This window comes from Colossoma macropomum, unplaced genomic scaffold (genome assembly GCF_904425465.1).
Source record: "Colossoma macropomum unplaced genomic scaffold, Colossoma_macropomum, whole genome shotgun sequence".
Lineage (NCBI taxonomy): Eukaryota > Metazoa > Chordata > Actinopteri > Characiformes > Serrasalmidae > Colossoma > Colossoma macropomum.
In genome coordinates, this window is record NW_023494798.1 from 26591675 (window position 1) to 26612851 (window position 21177).

A 21177-nucleotide genomic window follows, 5' to 3' on the forward strand; every position below is an offset into this window, starting at 1 on the left:
ATAAAATGGTGGCCAACTTAAAATATATTTCAAAATACACAATGTTTTAGATAATTATTTAAGTTATTAATAATAATTGACATACACAAGTGTTCCGCCAAGAAATGTAGTACTTTTAAAATACGGCATCGTTGCTAAGCAACCATTGACCGCTGAATGAGGAGAAGAATGTTTGGTCACCAATCACCGTAAACTGCATACATTTCATGATGTTTTTAAAACTTATTTTTTGTATAACAGTGAATATATGATAACACAGCACTGTTTTGCTTTATAAGTCTTTTTTGGTCACCAAATTACCACCACAAGTCTTCTGCCAGTCTGACGACGCCACTTTCCTCACGCTGGGGCTGAATGTCAAATGGCTCCCTGCTCCCTACATAGTGCACTAGCCACATTAGAATTTAAATACTGACCCCTGCACTCCAACAATGCAAAATATCACTAAAAAATAGTCATTTGGGACTCATCCACATTCATACTCGACAAGCAATACACTGTTTGACAGCAGAAGCTAGAATTTCTAAACTTAATGTTACACAGCACACTATTAAGCCAGGGAGTATGGAGCCATTTGGGATTTAGCCTGGGTTTGATGGTACTGAAACATGGACATCTGAAGCGTGTAAGACATTGAGGTGATGTTCTTTAGACTTTTATATTGCCGTTTTTCAGTGAATCACATCGTGAGTACTTTAATTCAAGCCTGTGATATTAAACTTTGGCGTTGTTTAGCATGTTTGCTATCTTTTATCTTGTTGGCTAGCTGACCAGCCTAGTTCTAGTAAAGAAAATAAGTTTTCAGCCCCTCGGTTTAAACAAAAACAGGTTTTTACTTCATCAGTACACTCGGTGCTCCATGCGATCAGCATTAGAGTCAAAGATTATTCCAGTAACAGCACAAGGGTTTTTTTTTGTGCTGTGGCGCAGTGATACAGAGTTACATAGATACATAGCTGTGGTATATTGTGGATTTTACAAAGCCTTTGAACGCTGGCTCAGCCAATCAGATTTTAGGACCAGAACTATCCATTTTATAATACAGGACAGCCAATCAGAACAGAGGTAACCTAGATATGAAAAGTTTCACGTTGTATGACCATTTGTACCAATTTTGTTTCTAACAAGTTTTTGAAAAGAATAGCAGTTGATGTCTGATGGAAAACATTTTTTTTCTCTAATAAAGATGATATTAATCAGGATATAGCATTGATATTTCTTTTACGTGTAGAGCCCACTCCCAACAATCTATATGATGAAAAAAAGAAAATGCATTTTGGAACGTAACCCTTCATATATCAGTTTTGAGGACATAGTAACAAAAAACAGCCTGTTGAGCATCAAAATATCCACATGGTATAAGTTATTACTGAAGAACAATTATCATTATAACAAGTGATTCCAAACATTTGAGTGGTAGTGCACATTAGCTTCACAGCTCCAGTGCAAAACTAAACTAACTTCAGACACCAAACATCTCTTGGCTGATTGACTACATTTGGGAGAAGAGGGTAAACTGTGTAAATTTGTTTTTTGACCGAACTATCGCTTTAAGGCTATTTTCTGTTGTGTGGCGGTAGGAGAGGTATGGGTGGCGTGAGGTCGTCGCTGGCCAGGCTCACCTGCGCTCGGAGCCATTCTGTCAGCTCAAATCTCCATCGTCCACTGAGCCCCAAGCGGCCACAGTGGACACACACACTAACCTTTCAGAGCGTGGGCACCCTGCGAGCCTGATCCAGCCTGACACTACAGCATGCGCACGTTAACGCTGCGAGAGAGCTGCAGTCTGCACCACTGCTGATACACAACCGCTCAAAGTCTGCACTGCATCCACAGCTGCAGTGCACAGATACAGGATATATTACTGGCTATATTGTCAGTTACTCAGACAGTGAGCTACACTGACAATGAGTGGATTACCCTCCACTCCTTTAACCACTATGCTCCACACATGCAATGTAATAACATAGTGGTTAAAGCGATATTTCAGTAAAAATATCAAAAATATTCAAGTAAGGGAAACGTACAGCCACCAGTTAGCATCATGGCTACCTAATTCATCACATGCTTGCCTCAAACCACAAGTTGTTAATCTTAAATAGACTCACTTATGAACACTCTCAGAAATAAAGGTACTAAACTGTCACTGGGGCAGTACCCCTCTTGTCACTGGGGTGGTACCCTCAAGAGTACATCTCTGTACCTTTAGTCAGTGAACATAACTTTACCATAATCCACTGAAATTATATTTATAAGTTGTATTGACGCCACACACCCCGTCTTGTCTCCAGACTTTTAATTTTACTGTTCTGTTTTTTTTAAAATTAGGTTATGAAAAGACCTTGATGAATGAAAAATGTACCTTCACAGTGTCTTTATTTCTAACAGTGTAAAATTATATGCTGCACCGCTTTCTATAGAAATTGATAAAAGTATGTAGCATAGCTAAAAATATTAGTAGCAGATATCTGGAACCCCAGATTTTGCCTGTACTTTGACTTCATAGATGTCAGTATGTTATACAGGGTCAGAAAACACATAAGCTGGGCCACCAAGCTAATGAATTTTGTGGCTTGAATCAAACATATGAAAATTACAGAAACATATTGATTGTATTTACATTGTATTTACAATCAACAAGCATGTTTCAGTATCAAAAACCAGTCAGGCTTTGCCTTGCAAAGATTTATTAAAAACTTTACATTACTAAGAACACACTCACTCACTCATGCACATTTAGCAGTCTGAAGTTTTTCCACAAGGGTAGGTGATTAGCACGGCAACTTGCTTTTATGTGCATGAAAGTTGCCATAACCCACATCAACAGGAGTTCGTCTTACAGAACAAGATGTGAAATTAAATGTGTATTGCTAAAATATGTTACTTCATATTATATTATGTAAGCCAAAGATAGCATAGAAAATGTGTAATGTGTAAATGTGTAAGTTGTGGCCTGAAGCCCTGGGCAGTTTTAAAGAGGAAAACTGCGTAAATTGAATTTTTTGCCAAACTATCACTTTAAAGGTGTCCACAAAGGAGTTGACAACACCCTTACATGCATACACACTCAGGCCCGATTTCCAAGAAACATATATTTGCACGTGTATGTAAACGCACACACACACACACGTGTTCTCTCTCCTTCATTCCCTCAGTGTGTCTCTCTGAGCTGGGGGTTAATAGCAGAGTTCTCCATAACCCATTTTAGTGCTCCACAGATTAGCTGCACCTTGTTGAGGGTGACAGGGCCGCAGCCAGAGGAGACCAGACATGAGATGACAAGACAGATTTGAGAGGGAACATTCGATTTTTCTACCCTGCAAAAGTCTCCCTAATCCAAGAAAAAGGCCCAAATGTCTCAGAACAGCTACTTAGAACCACACTTCATAAAAAGCCAAATCCAGAGAGCAAGATCTGCAGAAACTATCCTGAGATAAACATGGACAAAAAGATAACAGTTACCTAACAATAACACGGTACCTCCGCTTAGAAGTGTGTGTGGTAGGTTTGTGTGTGTGTGCATGTAAAGAACCTCAAAGCATACACACACACACACACACACAGATACACACAGACACACACACACACACACACACACACATCCTCCCCTTTTTTTCTGTAGTATCCTTTTGTTATCTTTCTCATCTTACCATTCCATCCCTTCCATTCTCTTCCCATTCCATCTGTTCCTGACTTTTCCCATTCTTTTCTTTCCTTTCACATTCCTTTCCTTCTCTTACTTTCCTTTTCCTTTACATTTCCTCCATTTCCTTCCCTCCCTTTTCACTTCCATTCCTTTCTATAGTATCCTCTTTTTTCCCTTAGCTAATGCTCATTCATGCAGTATCATCATAGCAAGCCTGTCGCTCTGCACTCCACACACAGCATCTCTGTAATTCTGTGCAATTCAGACCACGTATTTTAAACCATGTGTGTGCATTTAAATCATTGATATCCAGAACGATGAGGGGGAACTCTGAACGTTCTCCACTGAGAGACAAACACCCAGATACATGCATACACATGCGCACACACTCACACACATGAATGCTTGTCTAGCAGTCCATTGAAACACAATATTTCCTTGCCTTTTGCCTTCCTCTCTTTTCCTTTCTCTTTACATACTTTCCGTTCCCTTCAAATCCTTTCCATTCTGCTCCATTCCTGTCCTTCCACACCCTTTCCTTCACGTTCCATTCCTTGCTGTCCATACCCCTTTCCTCTCTTCCCATTCCTTTCCTTTCATTTTCTTTCACATCTCTACGCTTCTCTTCCTTTCCTATCCTTTCTTTTCCTTTCCTTTCTCTTTACATTCCTTCCATTAACTCCTATCCTTTCTTTTATGTTCTTTTTCTTTTTACATCTCTTTCCTTTTCTTATTTTCTCTTCCTTTCCCTCCCTTCCCTTACACTCCTTTCTTCTCTCTTTCTTTGTCTTCTCATCTTCTCACCTTTCCCTTCACATCTTTACCTCTCCAATTCCAATTTGTTTCTTCTTCTTTCACTCCTTTCTCTTCACACTCCTTCCCTTCCCATTTCATCCCTTTCCTTCCCTTCCCTTCTTGTCTTTTCCCATTCCTTACCCTACATTCCTTTCCTTTCCCTTCACATCCCTTCCATTCCATTCTTTTCTTTTCACTTCCTTCTCTTTCTTTTCCCTCTACACCTTCCCACCTTTTCACGTTCTCTTAAATTCCCATCCTTTCCTTTTCAGTCTTTTCCTGTCACATCTCTTTCATGTCTTATTTTCCTTTCTCCTTTCAAATATCTTCCCTTCTCTTACTTTTCTTTCCATTCATATACTTCCCATTCCCTTTCTTTTTATTGCTTCCTTTCCTTTCCTTTGCTTCTCTTCTAGTACCCTCTCTTTTTTCTTACCTAATGCTCATTCATGCAGTGTCATGGTGGCAAAACTCTATAAACAGCATCTCTGTAATGCTGTATAATCCACACCATGTATTTTAAACCATGCATGTGCTTTTAAATCATTGATATCCAGAAAGATGAAGGAAGAACTCTGAATGTTCTCCATGAAGAAACAAACACACTGAGCCACACACACACACACACACACACACACACACACACACACACACACACACTGTGTTGCACAAATCACATATGGACACTCACATCCATCACAGCATAATCTACAGTGAACTCCTACAGTGAAGAATCCTGATCATGATATGTATGTGTGTCCTCAGTTCCTCATTTGTGTAATGGAGGGTCTCAGGGAGACACAGAGAGTGCACCGACCCTGTTTAACTTGTCACATCCCCTCTTCGCACACACACACACACACACACAAACACACACACACACACACGCACACACACACAAACACACACACACAGGCGTTATATAAATTAATTTCATGAGTGGCTAACTCCTGTTTGGTAACAAATTCCCCACAGCTCCTGCCTCTCTCCCAGCTCTCCCAGCACTGCACTGGTGCCAGGAATAGAACAGCCTGATAACAGGCGAAAGGCCAGCGCCACCGCAAAGCTCCAGTGCATTTAATGCGTTTGGGAAATAATTGCAGATCCAGGGCTTAAAGATAATGTGAGCGAGGGCACATGGCTCCAAAGTGGCGCATTTAGCGTGTCAGCTGATCCTATTCAGACATGTGGCGAAGTCACACTTAAACACAGCTAAACAACCACAAGCATCTGTCTGTCTAGCAGCACTGCCATAAGAAAACCTTCTAACTCTAAACATTACTTAAAATTAACATTGTTTGGAATATATAATGTTAAATGTTCATGTTTTCTCTTCTCTTCTTTCTATAAGTAGTTACCATTTCACAGTAATGATCTGTTCACTGTGAATAATTGTGGAGCATTACTATGTATCCATTTCCCCCAAAATTTTAACATATTGTAAAGAGCAAATTGCATTTTAAAATTTTGTAAAAAATAAAACAAAAAAAATATCAAATAGTAGTGATGCAATGCACTTGCAATGCACTGTCACTATGCACTGTATATGCATTATAGAATATGGCACAATTAAAAAACTGGAATCACTTTCATAGTTACATTAACAATCATTTTATCTGATATTGTAATAACAGTGTACATAGAAAGAAAAATATGTTTTATAAATATTAAAGAATACGGTATGCTTTTAGCACAGGACAGTGCTAAAGTGGTGCTTGAAAGTTTGTGAACCCTTTAGAATTTTCTATATTTCTGCATAGATTTGACCTAAAATTTCAGATTTTCACACAAGTCTTAAACATAGAAAAAGAGAACCAAATGAAACAAATGAGACAAAAATATCAGACTTGGCCATTTATATATTGGAAAATGATGCAGTAGAAGTTTTAGGTAAAATTTATGCAGCAATCTAGAAAGTTCTAAAGGGTTCACAAATACCACTGTATAGATGAAGTTTGTGTTTTTTTTTTTTTGTACAGATAAGGTTCTATTTTAGCCCTGATCATAGCATCCAAAGTCTGATGAAATTAAAATATTGATAATAGACCTCTTAAGTGACGCACGGTATGCCCAACAGTTTTGTGGTTTCTTCTGAAATTAAGGGTATTAATAGGAAGTTTGTCTCCCTTTGCTGCAGTAACAGCATTAGTGAAATTAAGCACTGATGCTGGAAGATTAGTTCACTATTGCAAACTCCACTCCAACTCATCCCAGAACTACTGGATGGATTCTGGAGGTTATGACTTCATTCTCAATGCTGCGCAGGTTTCAGATTATAGAATCTACAGCTCTGTTCATGTTTTGGATGCATTTAAAATTTCTTGATATTTACAGAAACCTACAGAAACCTATGAAGCTGTAGAGTAATAACATCATATCAACATCATTTTTTACATGATTCTACAACAGAATTAGTTTTATAGCACTGAAAGCAACGATTCCAAACTTTTAAATGGTACTGTCAGTTTCCAAATGACGTCTACGAGAATGTAGAACATTTTTAAAGATAAAAAAAAACAAAGACACATAATGTAAATGTTCCATCCTAATTAAAAGTCTCTCTTTGGACCATACATCCAAGCCAAGAACCATTTAGGAACCTTAGACTTTATAAGAGTGTCTATGTGTCTTTCTGCCTGCCTCTCTGTCTGTTTCTGGCCAATATGGCTGCCAGTGATGGGCTAGAGACAGCTAGCTGGAATGGGAGAAGGCCGCATGTGTGAAGTGTTGATTAACTGTGGCACACTCAGAGATAGATTGCTTGCCATCTTTTCATTATTTGGGGTGGGCTCCTGCAGAGAGAGGCCAGGGGCCCTGCATGGTGAACACTGGCAGTAATTAACGCCGGAGCGGAGGGTCACATGCAGATAAACGACTCTGTGGCTGTTCCCATTACTTAAACACAGAAGCCTAAACCATATACTGTCAGTCTGTAAATGGAAGGGCATTTGGGGAGTAAGTTAAGATAACATGACAGGCTCATATTCAGAGCAGAGGACGATCACCCACAGAGAGGCACTGAGGAAGCCTCTGACATTCGACCTCCTGTGAGACACTACTGATGTACTTCTGTTGCACATTCACTCACACGATGGTGCCTGATGCATAACTGATGTTACAAAATGTTCTTCCACCAGGATGGTCTCAAAGCTCCAAATCTTACCTAGTGTAGCTTTAACAAGTGCTTTACTACTGATTGGATTGTCAATTCTCAGTCAAAAATTACCTCAGTCTTAATAATGTAAATATGTAAGAATACTTTTGTTTTGTTTAATACCTCTTATTTACTTGTCATTAGTTATAGTCAGAATAACATTGTTATAACGTCATTCTCATGCTAAATATGGATACATTTTATATACTTTGTAATTACCATGGTTGTGTTTTGTGTTCTGATTCACCAGTTTAGCCTGTATTATTATAGGGGGGAACATTATATAAATTACTGTATCTATTATATAGTGCCTCATATCATATGAGTTTGAATCCCAATTATGCCACGACCAAAAAAAAAAAGATCCTAATTATCAACTTGTATACGGCAATTTCTCCCCCTATGTTGATTATTAACTGATATGGTCCCTTCGAAGATACTCCATTTTCTAATATACCCCACAACTAATGGACGTAAACCTGGGCTAAAAGTCTTGTGTAAAACAAGGACATGAATATAATACATAATCCACTATATTGGCATGAAAATAACATCCACGTTAAATAGCATTCACCTATATATCAACTGTGCATGTTGAAAACTCATCAAAAGGATTAAAATATGTGAGAATAAAATCATATAATGGATCTCAAAGCTGATGTATTAGACTAAAACAGGGCAGGTAATATATTACCTTCACTAACCTTATATTATCAAGTATTATCAGTGACTGCAGAGCACAATAGCAAGAAAAAGAATGGCAGAAGACATAATAACACTTAAAAGGTTATTGGCTGGTTATATAACTTGTGATTAGACGAATGTGTCTTTGCTCTCTGTGGTCATGGTCACATTAAAATCAAGCACAAAACCACAAAGACCAATCTACATCTGGCTATGTTGCGGTGTGTATAGAGGAGGAGGACATATGCAGTAAACCCATGTATATACCACTTCATCAGCGTTCAAATGTGTACATCATAAAAGTGGAGAAATGAATTTATGTGAGCTTCAATTCCATCTGAATAAACAGATTACATCATAACAATCATTGTGAAAAGTAGGTGAACTGAAAGATGAAACCGTGTTGATGTAATATATTTTATCCATGTGGAAATGATGTACAACTAAATTCAATGCATCACCTTTTTCAGTGCACATAACGGTTAGTAGAACTGTTAGTATTATGTGTCAGGTCTTACATTATCCAAACAATCTAAAATCAATGCTTGTGTCACAACAGAAAACAACACTAGCTTGCATAAATCATTCATAAACAAACCTGGGAAAGACCAAAACAGCACCTGAGATTTACCGCGATCCCTGTGTTTTGTCAGCAACATTAAAGTTAGATGAAGCTTTTTGTTTTGCAACTGTTGGAATTTTGATGAGTGCTTGTTATTTGAAGTGTCTCCCAAAAACAAACAAAAAAAAAACACAGCTGTGACAAAATCAAACACTCCAACTAAAAGCAACCTGGGCTGACCTGTAATAGAGCTAATTTCCCACACTGCTGCTTTGACCAAGCCACCATTATGAGCATAAATGCTTGAAAAGGCATTAAACTCTGCAGAATAATGTACTTGTGAATATGTGTGATACTGTTGTTGCACTGAACGCTTCCTCACCTCCAAAGTAGGAGCCGTCTGATAGTTTGGTCTCCTTGTTGCCTTTGGTGAGAACGCTGACCACTCCGTGTTGGATGAAATACATCTTCTTCCCGATGGTGCCCTCTCGGATGATGTAGTCTCCAGGCTGGAACACCTCAAACCGAAGCTTCGTCAGCATCGACGTCACAAAGTTAGGGTCGGCGTTGGCAAACAGAGGCATCGAAGCCACCAGCTTCCGACAGTTGAAGTTTATTATTTCCTGCAAAACAAGAGCCAGTCATGTTAGAGTAAATATGACATCATGCCTTTTCATTTTTCTGCAGTTTAGGAGTGTAACTCTCTCAGTGATTTGATTTGTTTACAGGTCTTTAGGAAACAATTCAATGTTTCATGAAAGCTCACAGTTTGCCGCAACTCCATTAAATTTGATTAGATTATTTGGTAACACTTTACATCTCAATCAGTTACTAAGCAATACATAATGCTTAATTAACTAATAAATGAACGGTGAGAAAATAACGTGATTAATCATTAATTTGCAGCTTTGTTTTATTATTGTTTTGGATTTGTGTGTTTTTAACTGGACTGATATTCTTATATTGGCTGAAAAATTAGTGCATACTTTATTGAATACTATTATTGTAGATTAACACTGATTACAACATTTCATAATTGATGCACCTGAATTGCCATTGTCCATTGTCCAATTTTACCAGTTATTGTTGCCCCTGTTCCAGCTTTTTGGAAAAGTGTTACTGGTATCAAATTCAAAACGGGCGTATATTTTTCAAAAAACAATACAATTTCACAGTTTAAACATTTGATATGTTGTCTTTGTACTATGTTCAATGAAATATAGGGTTTATATGATTTGCACATAATTGCATTCTTTTTTATTTACATTTTGCACAGTGTCCCAACTTGTTGTATTTTGCATATTGTTTTACAGCAACTTCTTTAGTCTAATGTGCACAATTTCAGTGAAAATATAATTTTCATCAAACTCAAACTGTATACCGTTTTAGTCAGAATGAAATAGACTAACACCAATATTATATTACTAAATTCTAAATTACTAAAATAAACTACATTCTAAAAGACATTTTCCTCAAATGATTAAAACTAAACTATGCTACGGTTCTATATAATGCCAAAGGGTTCTATAGTGGAACCCTTTTTAGTGCTATATAGAGCCATCTTTAAAACGTTCTTCAAAGAAACATATACAACAAATTATTGTTCATGCTGAAGAACCTTTCAAACATGCAAAGAAATATTAAAGCATTCAAATGGTTCTTTTGGTTGCCATGATTCTATATATAACTACTGTCTTTACTAAAGAACCTGAAGAACTCTCCTTTTAAAGGTGTTTAGCACCACTACTACAGTACAATGTCTCTTCTATGAATATCACTAGTCTATGTTATGCATTAACATATTTCCAGCTGATAAGAAAACCATGATATCTGCATTTTGTTTGTCATTCCTCATATTTCATCAATTGAATTATGTCCAGCAATCATCATACAAAAATGTCAACTAGAAGCCATAAACCGTGGTGCTGAATATCACCGCACCCTCCCGCACACGGGAGAGATTATTCGCTTAGGGTTTTATCTGCTCTCCATCTGTCCATGCTCACCTCCCTGAGCGGCTCGTTCAGCTCCCCCAGGATGCTCTCCTCATCGAACATCTTGCCCTGGTACCGGTGCTCGTAATAATCATGGATTCTCTGTCGCATGTCTGCGGGCAGCTTATGGAAGGACATATACTGCTCCACCTGCTTATACTGGAGAGACAGAGATAAAGGAAAGAGGGGTTTACTCTAACAGAGCTTATACGAGGCCAGACCTGGTCACTGAACTCTTGCAGTTAAAAGAACATTGCAACCTTTTTTTTCAACATAATCTCTATCTACCACATATGAAGCATATGGTCGATTATCATGGATAACAATTTTGAAAATAATATCCCTGGACTTAGAGAAGAAGTAAAAAGCTGTTGAGCTGAAATTCACTTATAATAGAAGCCACTGGGCAGTTGCTGATTTCTCCACGGAGCCCTGCAGGTGACATCCTGTATAAATAAAATTAATGTGTGGCCACAACTTAGTAAGGAGTGGGAACAAGATAATTAAGTTGTGGCCACAACTTATTCATGAACTGTCCATTGGCTTCTGTTATAAGTGAGTTTCCAGTCAACAGATTTTCTGTTCTTTTCTAAGAACGGGGAAATGCATTGACATTATTGCGGTAAATATGTGGTCCACTGTATGAAACAGATGCAGAGATTAGGTTTTACAATGCTGGAGTATTTTTTTAATGATTTCACCAAATGCTGCTGAATAATAAAAGCCCACTGAGAAAGGTTTTTTCTTTTAATAGAGATTAAAACTTTTTGGAAGAAGGTAAGAGGCAGAATGAAGTTTTGATTATTTGTGCTTCAAAGCATACTTTATTAAACACAGTTCAACAGCTGAACAGATTTCTGTACATCAACAACATTAGCAACAACAATAAACATACAGCAGATTTAGTATGTCTTAGCCCGCCTGACTGGGGCCCAAGCAACTGATATGGCACAATGAGTGACTGTTTTTGTAGAACCACATCAAAAAGTTAATCAAAAAGTTTGAAAAATCTGATGGTCCTAAAGAGAAATCACACTTTTTTTGTAAAAGCTAAAGAGCCAAAAAATTGCCTTTTGGTTCCTGAATCATAGAAATGGTAAAACTCAACAGAAATATGTTTATTTCAACATGTTTAGTCAATTGGTAGCAACTCAAGTCTAATTATGTTTTCCAAGAGTTATCGATTTTACTTAAGGATTAGCTCTGCCCACACTCAGCACAACCATATACTGGTATATATCACTAAAAAAGCCTGTTTCCTGTAGAATCTAACTAGAATATCCATATATGTCTAATTCCTTATAACTAATAACTACATTCACACAAACGATGTATGTTTTCTGAGATCTCACTGGGTTATACTGCTTTAGGCTTATTCTCTAAATCTGTTTTTCTTTACAGTCAGAAGCAAAATCTTTAGAATACTTTAATTCGACAGCTACCAGAATGTCTGCATTCATGAAATTGTACATGTTCACTCCTAACCCTATTCTAAAGGAAATTACAAAAGTACCTCATAATATGTTACTCATAACTGGATTTATGCTATATTATACACATTTTAGAATAGCAGTGCACAGTGTTTGGTTTTCTCAGTTTAATTCTAACACCATCCAAAAAGTAGATTTTTGTTTTTATATAAATATGCAAATGTCTGCATATTTAAGTAGACACCACCTCATTTGCATATGTGAATTCATAAAACACCTTCTAAGAAGGTCAGTATTCAACTGTTCACCTGTAGAGGCTCAACTTAAGGTTAGGGTTACGTGTAGCATTACTGAGCTACAGCAATACACAAGTCAATGAAAGTCCCCACAAAGACAGTAATACAAATATGTGTCTACACACACACACACACACACACTGTCTTGCTTGGCTCATTAAGAGGTGACACTTCTGTATATCTTGAAGTAACAGGATGCATGAGATGAGCTAAGGATGATGAAAGAAAACATGTAGACGTAATAGCTGTTTACATTTAATCACTTGGTCTCATCCAAATAATAATAAAAAAAAAAAATTGTGCTCACTGTTACAAAATACGAGTGAAAAGGTGAAAAGAAGAAGGCTTCAGTAATAAAGCTGAAGATTTTGTCCTTGTACTCATCTTAGAGGAAGAGTGTGATTGGGTAAAAAGACAAATACATGACTCTGTCTACAAGAGAAAAAAGGAGGACGGATAGAGGGAGAGAAAGACCAGGGTAAACAGGAGGTTAATGATGGAGTGAGATGAATGGCAAGGACGTCAGTACTGGCAGTGTTAAGTGAAATATTCAGAGGAAACATATTATAGTTATATTATTATGCAGTGTTGCGCAAATGTCAGATATGACCCTTTGTTCATTTAATTTCCAGTAAAAAGGCCCTTTTGGACAATAGAAAATTACACAGAAGCCTCAAAAACTAAATACAATATCAGTTTTTTTCAGTATTTAGTGTGTGTCTGGACTCTGAGGTGGTCAGTCCATTGTTCTGAGAACATCTGCAGCATGAGTGAAGCTTGATATTCTTTTAACTCTCAAAGTGCTTTTTATTTGATTGTTTATTTGATTTGGTGGTCTACCAAGTCTTGCATAGTTGTTAGGGGTCCCATTTTCACCCCAGTTTTGGAAACTCTGGTTTGTTTCACTTATTTTCAGTTGACTTTCCTCTTCCTTATGCAAGTATATTGTATCTAATCGTTACTGAAAAATGACTGTACTTGATGGCTGTTTTGACTGCAAATTAGATAAATGAAAGGCTTTTCACAGCACTGTGCACTGTAACACAAGGATTCGACCAAAACAAATGGTCCAAAATGACGTTCAAATACTATAATGAGCATTAAAGTTAAGAACATTTTTCCTTCTGCTATAAAGTTAAAATTTTGGGTTCATTTTTCTAACTGCAGTCATGATACTTTATATTATAATTGGGACCCAAAACAACCCTTGAGTGTCAGCATTAATATGAGCTTAAGCAGGCCATGAAAAGGAACTGTGTGCATGTTTGAGTAAAAACAGGTCTTGCTCTGCCGGTGTGCTGCGCTAGATCAAAAGCCTTCAGAATGCTGAACACCGGCACGTATTTCCTCTCTGACCTTTTTGAGCATAAAACACACTAAACACCTCCTGAATGCAAAACAAAGGCCTTACGCAAAGCCCGAGCAAGCAGTGGAACAGCCTCAGCCCAGCACGGCCCCTGCGCTCATTCACACGAGGGCCGGGTATTAAAGACAGAATTACAAAATCAGATCAATATGTCGACCGGTTCAGGTTTTCGGATTTGAACTCGCAGCTGCTGTTATTTTATTTCATTTTTTTTTTTTTTTAATCCTGGCACGTCACATCATTAGGTAATCTCCCTCAAAGTACACCAACTAATAATAGCTCCTATGGCTAATGAATGCGTTGAAATAAATGTCATGGCTGGCTATAGGGAATGTTAGAAAGGTTGCTGTTACACCTCTAGAATGGCAGTTGGAAGGCCTTGTTTATTTAATAATTCACCACATATTGTTTTAGTGGAGCAAGAAGAGCAAATGAGCCTGCATTATGTGTGTTTCTTAGGCTAATTAGCAATCCAGAGCTCTAGTTAAGAGTGGTGAAAATATAACATTACTATACTTGATGCCATATTCATGATATACGATAGGTATTACGATAGTCCAAGTTTATGAATGCACCAGTAAAATAGGGGTAATCTGAAGGCTACATACATAGAGACTTCACAACATAGGCATAAGCATTGAAAAACAGATTTATAAAGCAGTCCTATAATATTTGTAAACGGATTATGCCAGGTGATGTAACATGCTTTAAAAACTGAATGACAAAGTAATGATACAAAGGGTGTTAAACTGAACTGACATTTGTTCCATTTATTTCACTATTATGAAGCATTATTCCCAAGTAGTAACACTAATAAAAAGGCCTAATTAAAAGGCTGTGGCCTTTACATACTTCATTTAATATTTATGCATGTCATGTAAAGTGCCTATGTTCTTAACAAGTAGGTACTAAAACACACCCACATTTTCTAAGCCACTTATCCTTCTGGGTCACGGGAGGGGGGGGTGTCAGTGTGCTGGAGCGGAAGGCAGGATACACCCTGGACAGGTTGCCAGTCCATCACAGGGCTGTCGCCCTTACATTACACATTTACAAACAACTATATATCGCTGCAGTCGGAAGAAAACCTCACGTCCATTTTTGTTGTTTTTCAGTTTTTGACATAATTTGAAAATACCTGTTGCTCATTACATTGTGTGTAAATTTAATGAAGAAAAGACCAAAAGAAACGGCCCAAAACGACTTGTAAAAAAGTCTGGTTCCATTGACTTACATTAAAAGTAAAGTAGGTTTTTTCCTTCTCCTGTAAAGTTATCATTTTATGAGGTTTTCTTCCGACAACAGTGATATATACACATATGTTAGCAACCACCTGGAATACCATAGCAACGACCCTGAAATTTGGCCACTTCAGACTTATAAGTCTTTAGTGTCATACAATGAACAAAAAAAAATTAATTGTTAATTGCAGCCACCGATGAGGTGTGGTAGCACTTTCTGTGTTTTAAAAGAAGCACATGGCAGCCTCACCCTCTCAGCCTGGTAGTGTCATGTGATAGAGGAGACCTAGCTGGCAGATGGAACTGGAAATAAGTGGAAACTGATGAGAAAGTTAGTAAAAAAAAAAAAAGCTCAATTGAATTATTGATATGCTGATTAACCATCAGCTAAAATGCTACAATTTCATGACCATGGCAGGCCTAATCATGATGTAATTACCATTGATCATCGCCCACATTGTCATAGTGTGGACAGACCTGGATGAATGTTATGACGAGAGTGCAGAAAGCTCTTTCTAGCACACACTCTCTCTCTTTCTCTCTCTCCCACTGAGGTCACTGTTGTGTCTCGGCTCACCTGAGAGAGAAGGTTCCTGCCTTGTAGAATGTTAAAACGCTGCCACATTCAACGCTATAAAACAGAGCAGACGCTAATATCTTCTGAAAGCCCCCATAAAAAGACCAATAAAAGCGTGAGAGCGGGGAAATGTGTCAGAGAAAGAGGGGATGAGGTGAACCGTTTCGTGTTAGCAGTCAGAAGCGGAGCGCATGGGAAGAGAGACAGAGAGAGTCAGAGAAAAGAAAGGAGGAGAGGAAGAAAGGGAGAAACCTGTTGGTTCCCTGGGGACTGTGTAAATGAGTTTGGCAGGGTGGGGGGCGGTAAGGGGGTCTCCCTGAGGAGAAGACCCAGTGATGAGCTGCCCATGGCACTGCCTGAGGGAAAAGAGAAAAAACACCACCACTCTTTCTCCATCACACTGTATGTGTGTGTGTGTGTATAGCAGGTCGCTGGACGTGTGTGAGGATCACAACATCAGCAGCACTGACGCACACAAAGACGTCAAAAAAGAGGAGGAGAGACTAAACCAATAACACTCTATCTCTCTCTCTCTCCCTCTCTCAGCTTAGTTCAGTTTAGTTCAACAATGCTTTATTATTACGAATGTAATAAGACACACTATTATTATTATTATTAACCAAAGTGATTAACAAAAAACATGTAAATGTAAATAACATTAACAAATATAAAAGTTAGAATAGAACACATAGAAATTGTTTCATAGAAATTAGTAATAAATAAAGGAAGGGTTTCTTATCCTTTTTTAATAAAGGGCTTCTGTCTCTTTTTTATAAATAATACACAAAGGTTCTCTCTTCTGTTTTTCAGTCTCTATATCTATGTTTCTTCTCTCTAGCTCTATCCCTCATTTCCTCCATCCTTCCTCCTTTCTCTTTTTCTCCATCTCCCTCTCCCTCTCTCTTTCCCCTCTCTCCATTTCTCTTCACTCTTCCATTATCTCTCTTTCTCTCTCTCTCTCCCCCCTCTTTACCTCTCTCTCTCCCTTTTTCGCCTCTCTCCATCTATCCTTGCTTTCTCTCTCTCTCCCCTTCTTCCCCAATGTCTTCATCTCTCTCTCTTTTTTTATAGAGGTCTCTGCTGAGCTGAACATTCAGAAGAATGAACAGTGTTGTGAATGTTTAACAGTGCAGTGGTGCAGAAGTGAAATGCGCTGGGAACTGTGACAGTAAAACACTGAAGGAGTGGATGAAGGGATGAGGGAATAAACGATAAACGGATCCCAAAGGACCTCCTTTTTCCTCCCAGAGGATTCATCTGAAATTCACCATCACCCCCAGCTCCCTCGCTCCGTCTCTCCACCCCCCCTCCCTCTCTCACTATCTTTTCTCTCATTCATCGATTTGAAGCAAGAAAGGAATGATTTGACCCGTGCTTTGCCGTCATTCTTCACCAATAGAAATAGACCTCACAGTGAATATCTCTCTCTCTCTCTCTCTCTCTCATTGTCTGACATCTTCTCATTCTTCCACTGAATGAACAGTCTTTCCTTTTATCTCTGTTTCTCTCTCATTCTTTTTCCTTTTCTCAAATGGTGTGGATCTACAACAGACCTCTCTTCACTCTTCATTATGACAGTGTTATGCTCTGTGTATAGCACAGCAACAGAGGAAGATTGTTTTTTTGGTGTTGTTTTGCTGGATTGGCACATGTATAGTTTCTGTTCACTATATACTATAATATAAACATATTGTCACAGTTATGCCGAAGTCTCATAACCTCTTACCTTTTTATTCTGTTTTTCATTTTTTTATTTCATTTCTATACCATCTGAAGACACGAATGGATCAATAGAAATAAAAACTGCTTGGAATAAAATCATCAAATTACAGCTACACTCTTAAAAAAGGCTCTTCAGGATTTATTTTGTAAACAGAACGATTCTATATAGAGCCATGAACACTCAGAGAGCCATTTGCATGCTTAAATGGTTCTTCACATGGTGAAATTGTTCTTCATACTGACGGAAAATGTGTTGTATATGGTTCTTTATAGAAGCTTTTTGACAATGGTTCTATACAGCACCAGAAAGGGTTCTGCTATTGTTACAATGTCAAGCTTGTAACAATACAAGAACCCTTTTTGGTGCTGTATAGAACTAAATGCAACATATTTTCCTTCAATTTTTTTGCATTAAAATAAAGACGCTTAATGTCTACATGTATTGCAAAAGAAATAATAAAAATAAACCTTACTTGGTCTCTACCTCTTCATGATTGGCTGGTTTACGTATACGTTAGTTTGAATTAAACCAATCGGGTATCTTATGTCTGGCCCAACCTCAGGCCACATGACAAAATCAAATGCTTCACTATTGCTCATGTGCCTTTATTAGCAGCTAGTAATGTACGACTCTGGTTTTCTGAAGTCGCTCGACTCCTGCTACTCAAGTCCTCGACTCCACTGAGTCTGAACCAACACATCACCAGAGCCACAGATACACGTATGTAATGAAAATGAAAGCATCCTAAACGCAGTTTCTCCACTTTTTAGAGCTGTCACAGATTACATTAAACAAAGACATTCTACACAAACAATCCAAACCGTCAAAACATCCAGGCTTCACTGGTAAATAACAAGCTTTGGAAATGGTGGCGTTATGTTTAAAATAATGTGGTGACAGAGTCAAACAGTCATTTCCAAGCATTTCGAATCTCAGAGTCATTATTAATTATGAGTTAACCTTGACTGCGAGATGTGTCTGAGTCAAAGAATTGACTCTTTTGGAGTCGACTCCCCAGCAGAATCAGCAAGAAAGAAGCAAGAACGATGAGCCTCTGTCAAGAAACCGTAATACAAGCAAATTATGCAAACAGAACAGCTGAAGTGCACTGAGAAAAGCATGCTCTGGTGTCCAGTTCTCTTGTTTAGTGTGGAGGATTGTAAAAATGTGTTTCCACCAGCAATGAGCTGACCCATAGTTCACTTGGAAGTGGACCGAGACCCTCAATATTTGGCAGACCACAGTTCAGTTACTTGGTGCAGTCCCAAGTACGAGTGGAGCGTTTCATATATGTAAAAACGGCCCGAACTAAAGAAAAAAGTTTGATTGGTGCTCTAAGAGATAAAGAAAAGTTGGAAAACGGTCATGTAAACATAACTGTTTTTAGAACATAAATCCTTTCAGATGTTGCAAAAGGATCCGCAAAACTTTTTTCCAGACCCAGGATCACCTGCTCTGTGAGTTTGATACATTTGGTCAAGTGCGAAAGCTGTTTTCGAGTCCAGGAGCGGTCCAGAGAACCTCTTGTCTCTTGTCCTCCTGAAATTGGTGGTCTGGGGTTCAATTCCAACTCTGGTGCGTTCCGCTGTGTGTGTGGAAGTTATCAACCTCCGACACTGCGTGTGGGGTTGCGTACTTGGATCATTTTGTAATGTGACTGCTTTGACTTATCACATCACTTCCTTTCAAGGGAAACTTTATGACAAACCCCACTTTGAGTGAAGTTTCGTGATGATGGGGAAAGGATTGTTGTGAACAGCAGAGGAGACAAAATGCCTCATAGATATATGGAGAAAAGAAGGCATTGAAGCACAAATGGCTGCAACTCATAAAAACTCTCAATTTTGCCACTTGAGTGTTTGTATCCAAGGACGATGATAAAAAGCAGCAAACGGATGAAGCTAATGCAACCATTCTGCAAACTACTGACCACAAAAAAGTATGGAATTGCGCAATTCATACGCAGTTTGGATAGAATTCTTGTGTGTGAAAGCAAGCCAGCCGTAATAAGCCCCTCCCACCAAACGAGACAAGTGTGAAGACGCCCTAAGTGACTTAAATCTGTGAATAATGTGAACGAACCGGTGTCCTGAAATGACCCATAGGTGCAAATTCTGATCAGTAATGTCACGTGAATGAACCACATGAACAGCAAACAAACTAGCCAGCAGACCAAGCCTCTGCTGCAAAGATAATTTGCTCTGAACAGCTCTCAGCTGCTCATTATTAGAGCAAAACAAAGGCGAAAAAGGGTCCGATGCATAGCTTTCGCACCATTTACTGGCACCATAACTTCAGGTTTGGTTCTGCTCCCTCGTTATCACTGATTGACGGTGCATGTGCAGTGGAAAAAAACAAAACATAAGAATTATGATCTGACCGTTCTCATTAAGGTCGCATGGCTACAAATCGGACACATATCGCTGCTGTGGGAAGAAACATCGCATCTCCATTATTTTCAGTTTTCTGTCATAATTTGAAAATGCCTGTTGCCCTTTACACTGAGTATAAATTCCATGATAAATAGACCAAAAGAAACAGCCCAAAATGACTTGGAAAAAAGTCTTGTTCCATTAACTTACATTAAAGGAAAGTAGGTTTTTTCCTTCTCCTGTAAAGGTACCATTTTGGAGATACAAGTTTTTCTTCCGACAACAGCGATAGTGGTGGCCCAGATCGGATTTGAAATGTGTCCACACAGCTCTGAAAGTATCAGATCTGTGTCACATTAAGGCAAAAAAGTGGATTTGGGCCACTTCAGCCTGGTAATGTGAAAGCCGTCTCTCTGTCTTTCTCTGAATGAAAAACAGACTAGACCTGCCATGTTCTTGTGCGCATGCCAATGAAGCTTTACCATCGGCCATGACTGCTCACCTGCAAACCACACACACACACACGCACACACACACAAATGCAGACATGCACAGCGCTCACCTCTTGAAGTGCCTGTTGATTTTTAATCAGTTTCCTGACCTTTGATCATATTCTAAGCTCTCTCACACACACATGCACATACAAACAATGCAGCTGATCGCCTGCTTCAAATACAAAACACCTTTGTCAGATTACCTGGTTTCAGATGAAAATGAAGAGTAAACCTCATTCAGACGCAAATTGCAGTATTTGTGGTTTACTAATCTGATACAATGAGTGTCTATTCCATGAAAAACAGCTATTGAAATGGCCATTAAAACGGGCTACCAGTGTACATTCATAAGTGTCGTACCGCACATCCAGAAATACAACAGGATTAAGAATTAGAAGTTTAATGTATTATGTAAACATTGCTGAAGTTTCACTTCCTAGTTCATACAGTCCAAATATGGACACTGAACTGCAAAAACAGCCAACTTTACATCATGGTTATGATGTCACAACCATGACACATTTGAATATTAGCCCCCATTAAGCTTACAGCAGTTTGGCCTCATTTCACTTGTGAAGCGGTTGATCATCCAACGATCCAAAATTACTTTAAAATCATGTATATCAGCTTAGCCTGTATATTCATGTTGAAGATATGAGGAATGTTGCTGTTTTTTTAACAATGCACAACGCAGGGCAGCCAATGAGAAAAAGAGATCATTTACAGTCATGGTCAAATTACGTTTTGTTGATTTTCTAAGTGAAAAAATGTTAAAACATCCAGAACATCCTATCCAGAAAGTGCACTTCTGCAAATTTGAATACAAATTTACTGTCTTTTTGC

General features: G+C 38.3%; 1 protein-coding gene across 1 annotated transcript in view; it reads right to left on the reverse strand.

Annotated features, from left to right (window-relative positions):
• LOC118818427 (potassium/sodium hyperpolarization-activated cyclic nucleotide-gated channel 3-like) overlaps positions 1–21177 on the reverse strand; it is a 125984-nt gene that overhangs the window by 18874 nt on the left and 85933 nt on the right. Inside the window, 2 exon segments of the mRNA XM_036585682.1 lie at positions 9224–9464; positions 10848–10994. Coding sequence (XP_036441575.1) covers positions 9224–9464; positions 10848–10994 — 388 coding nt within the window.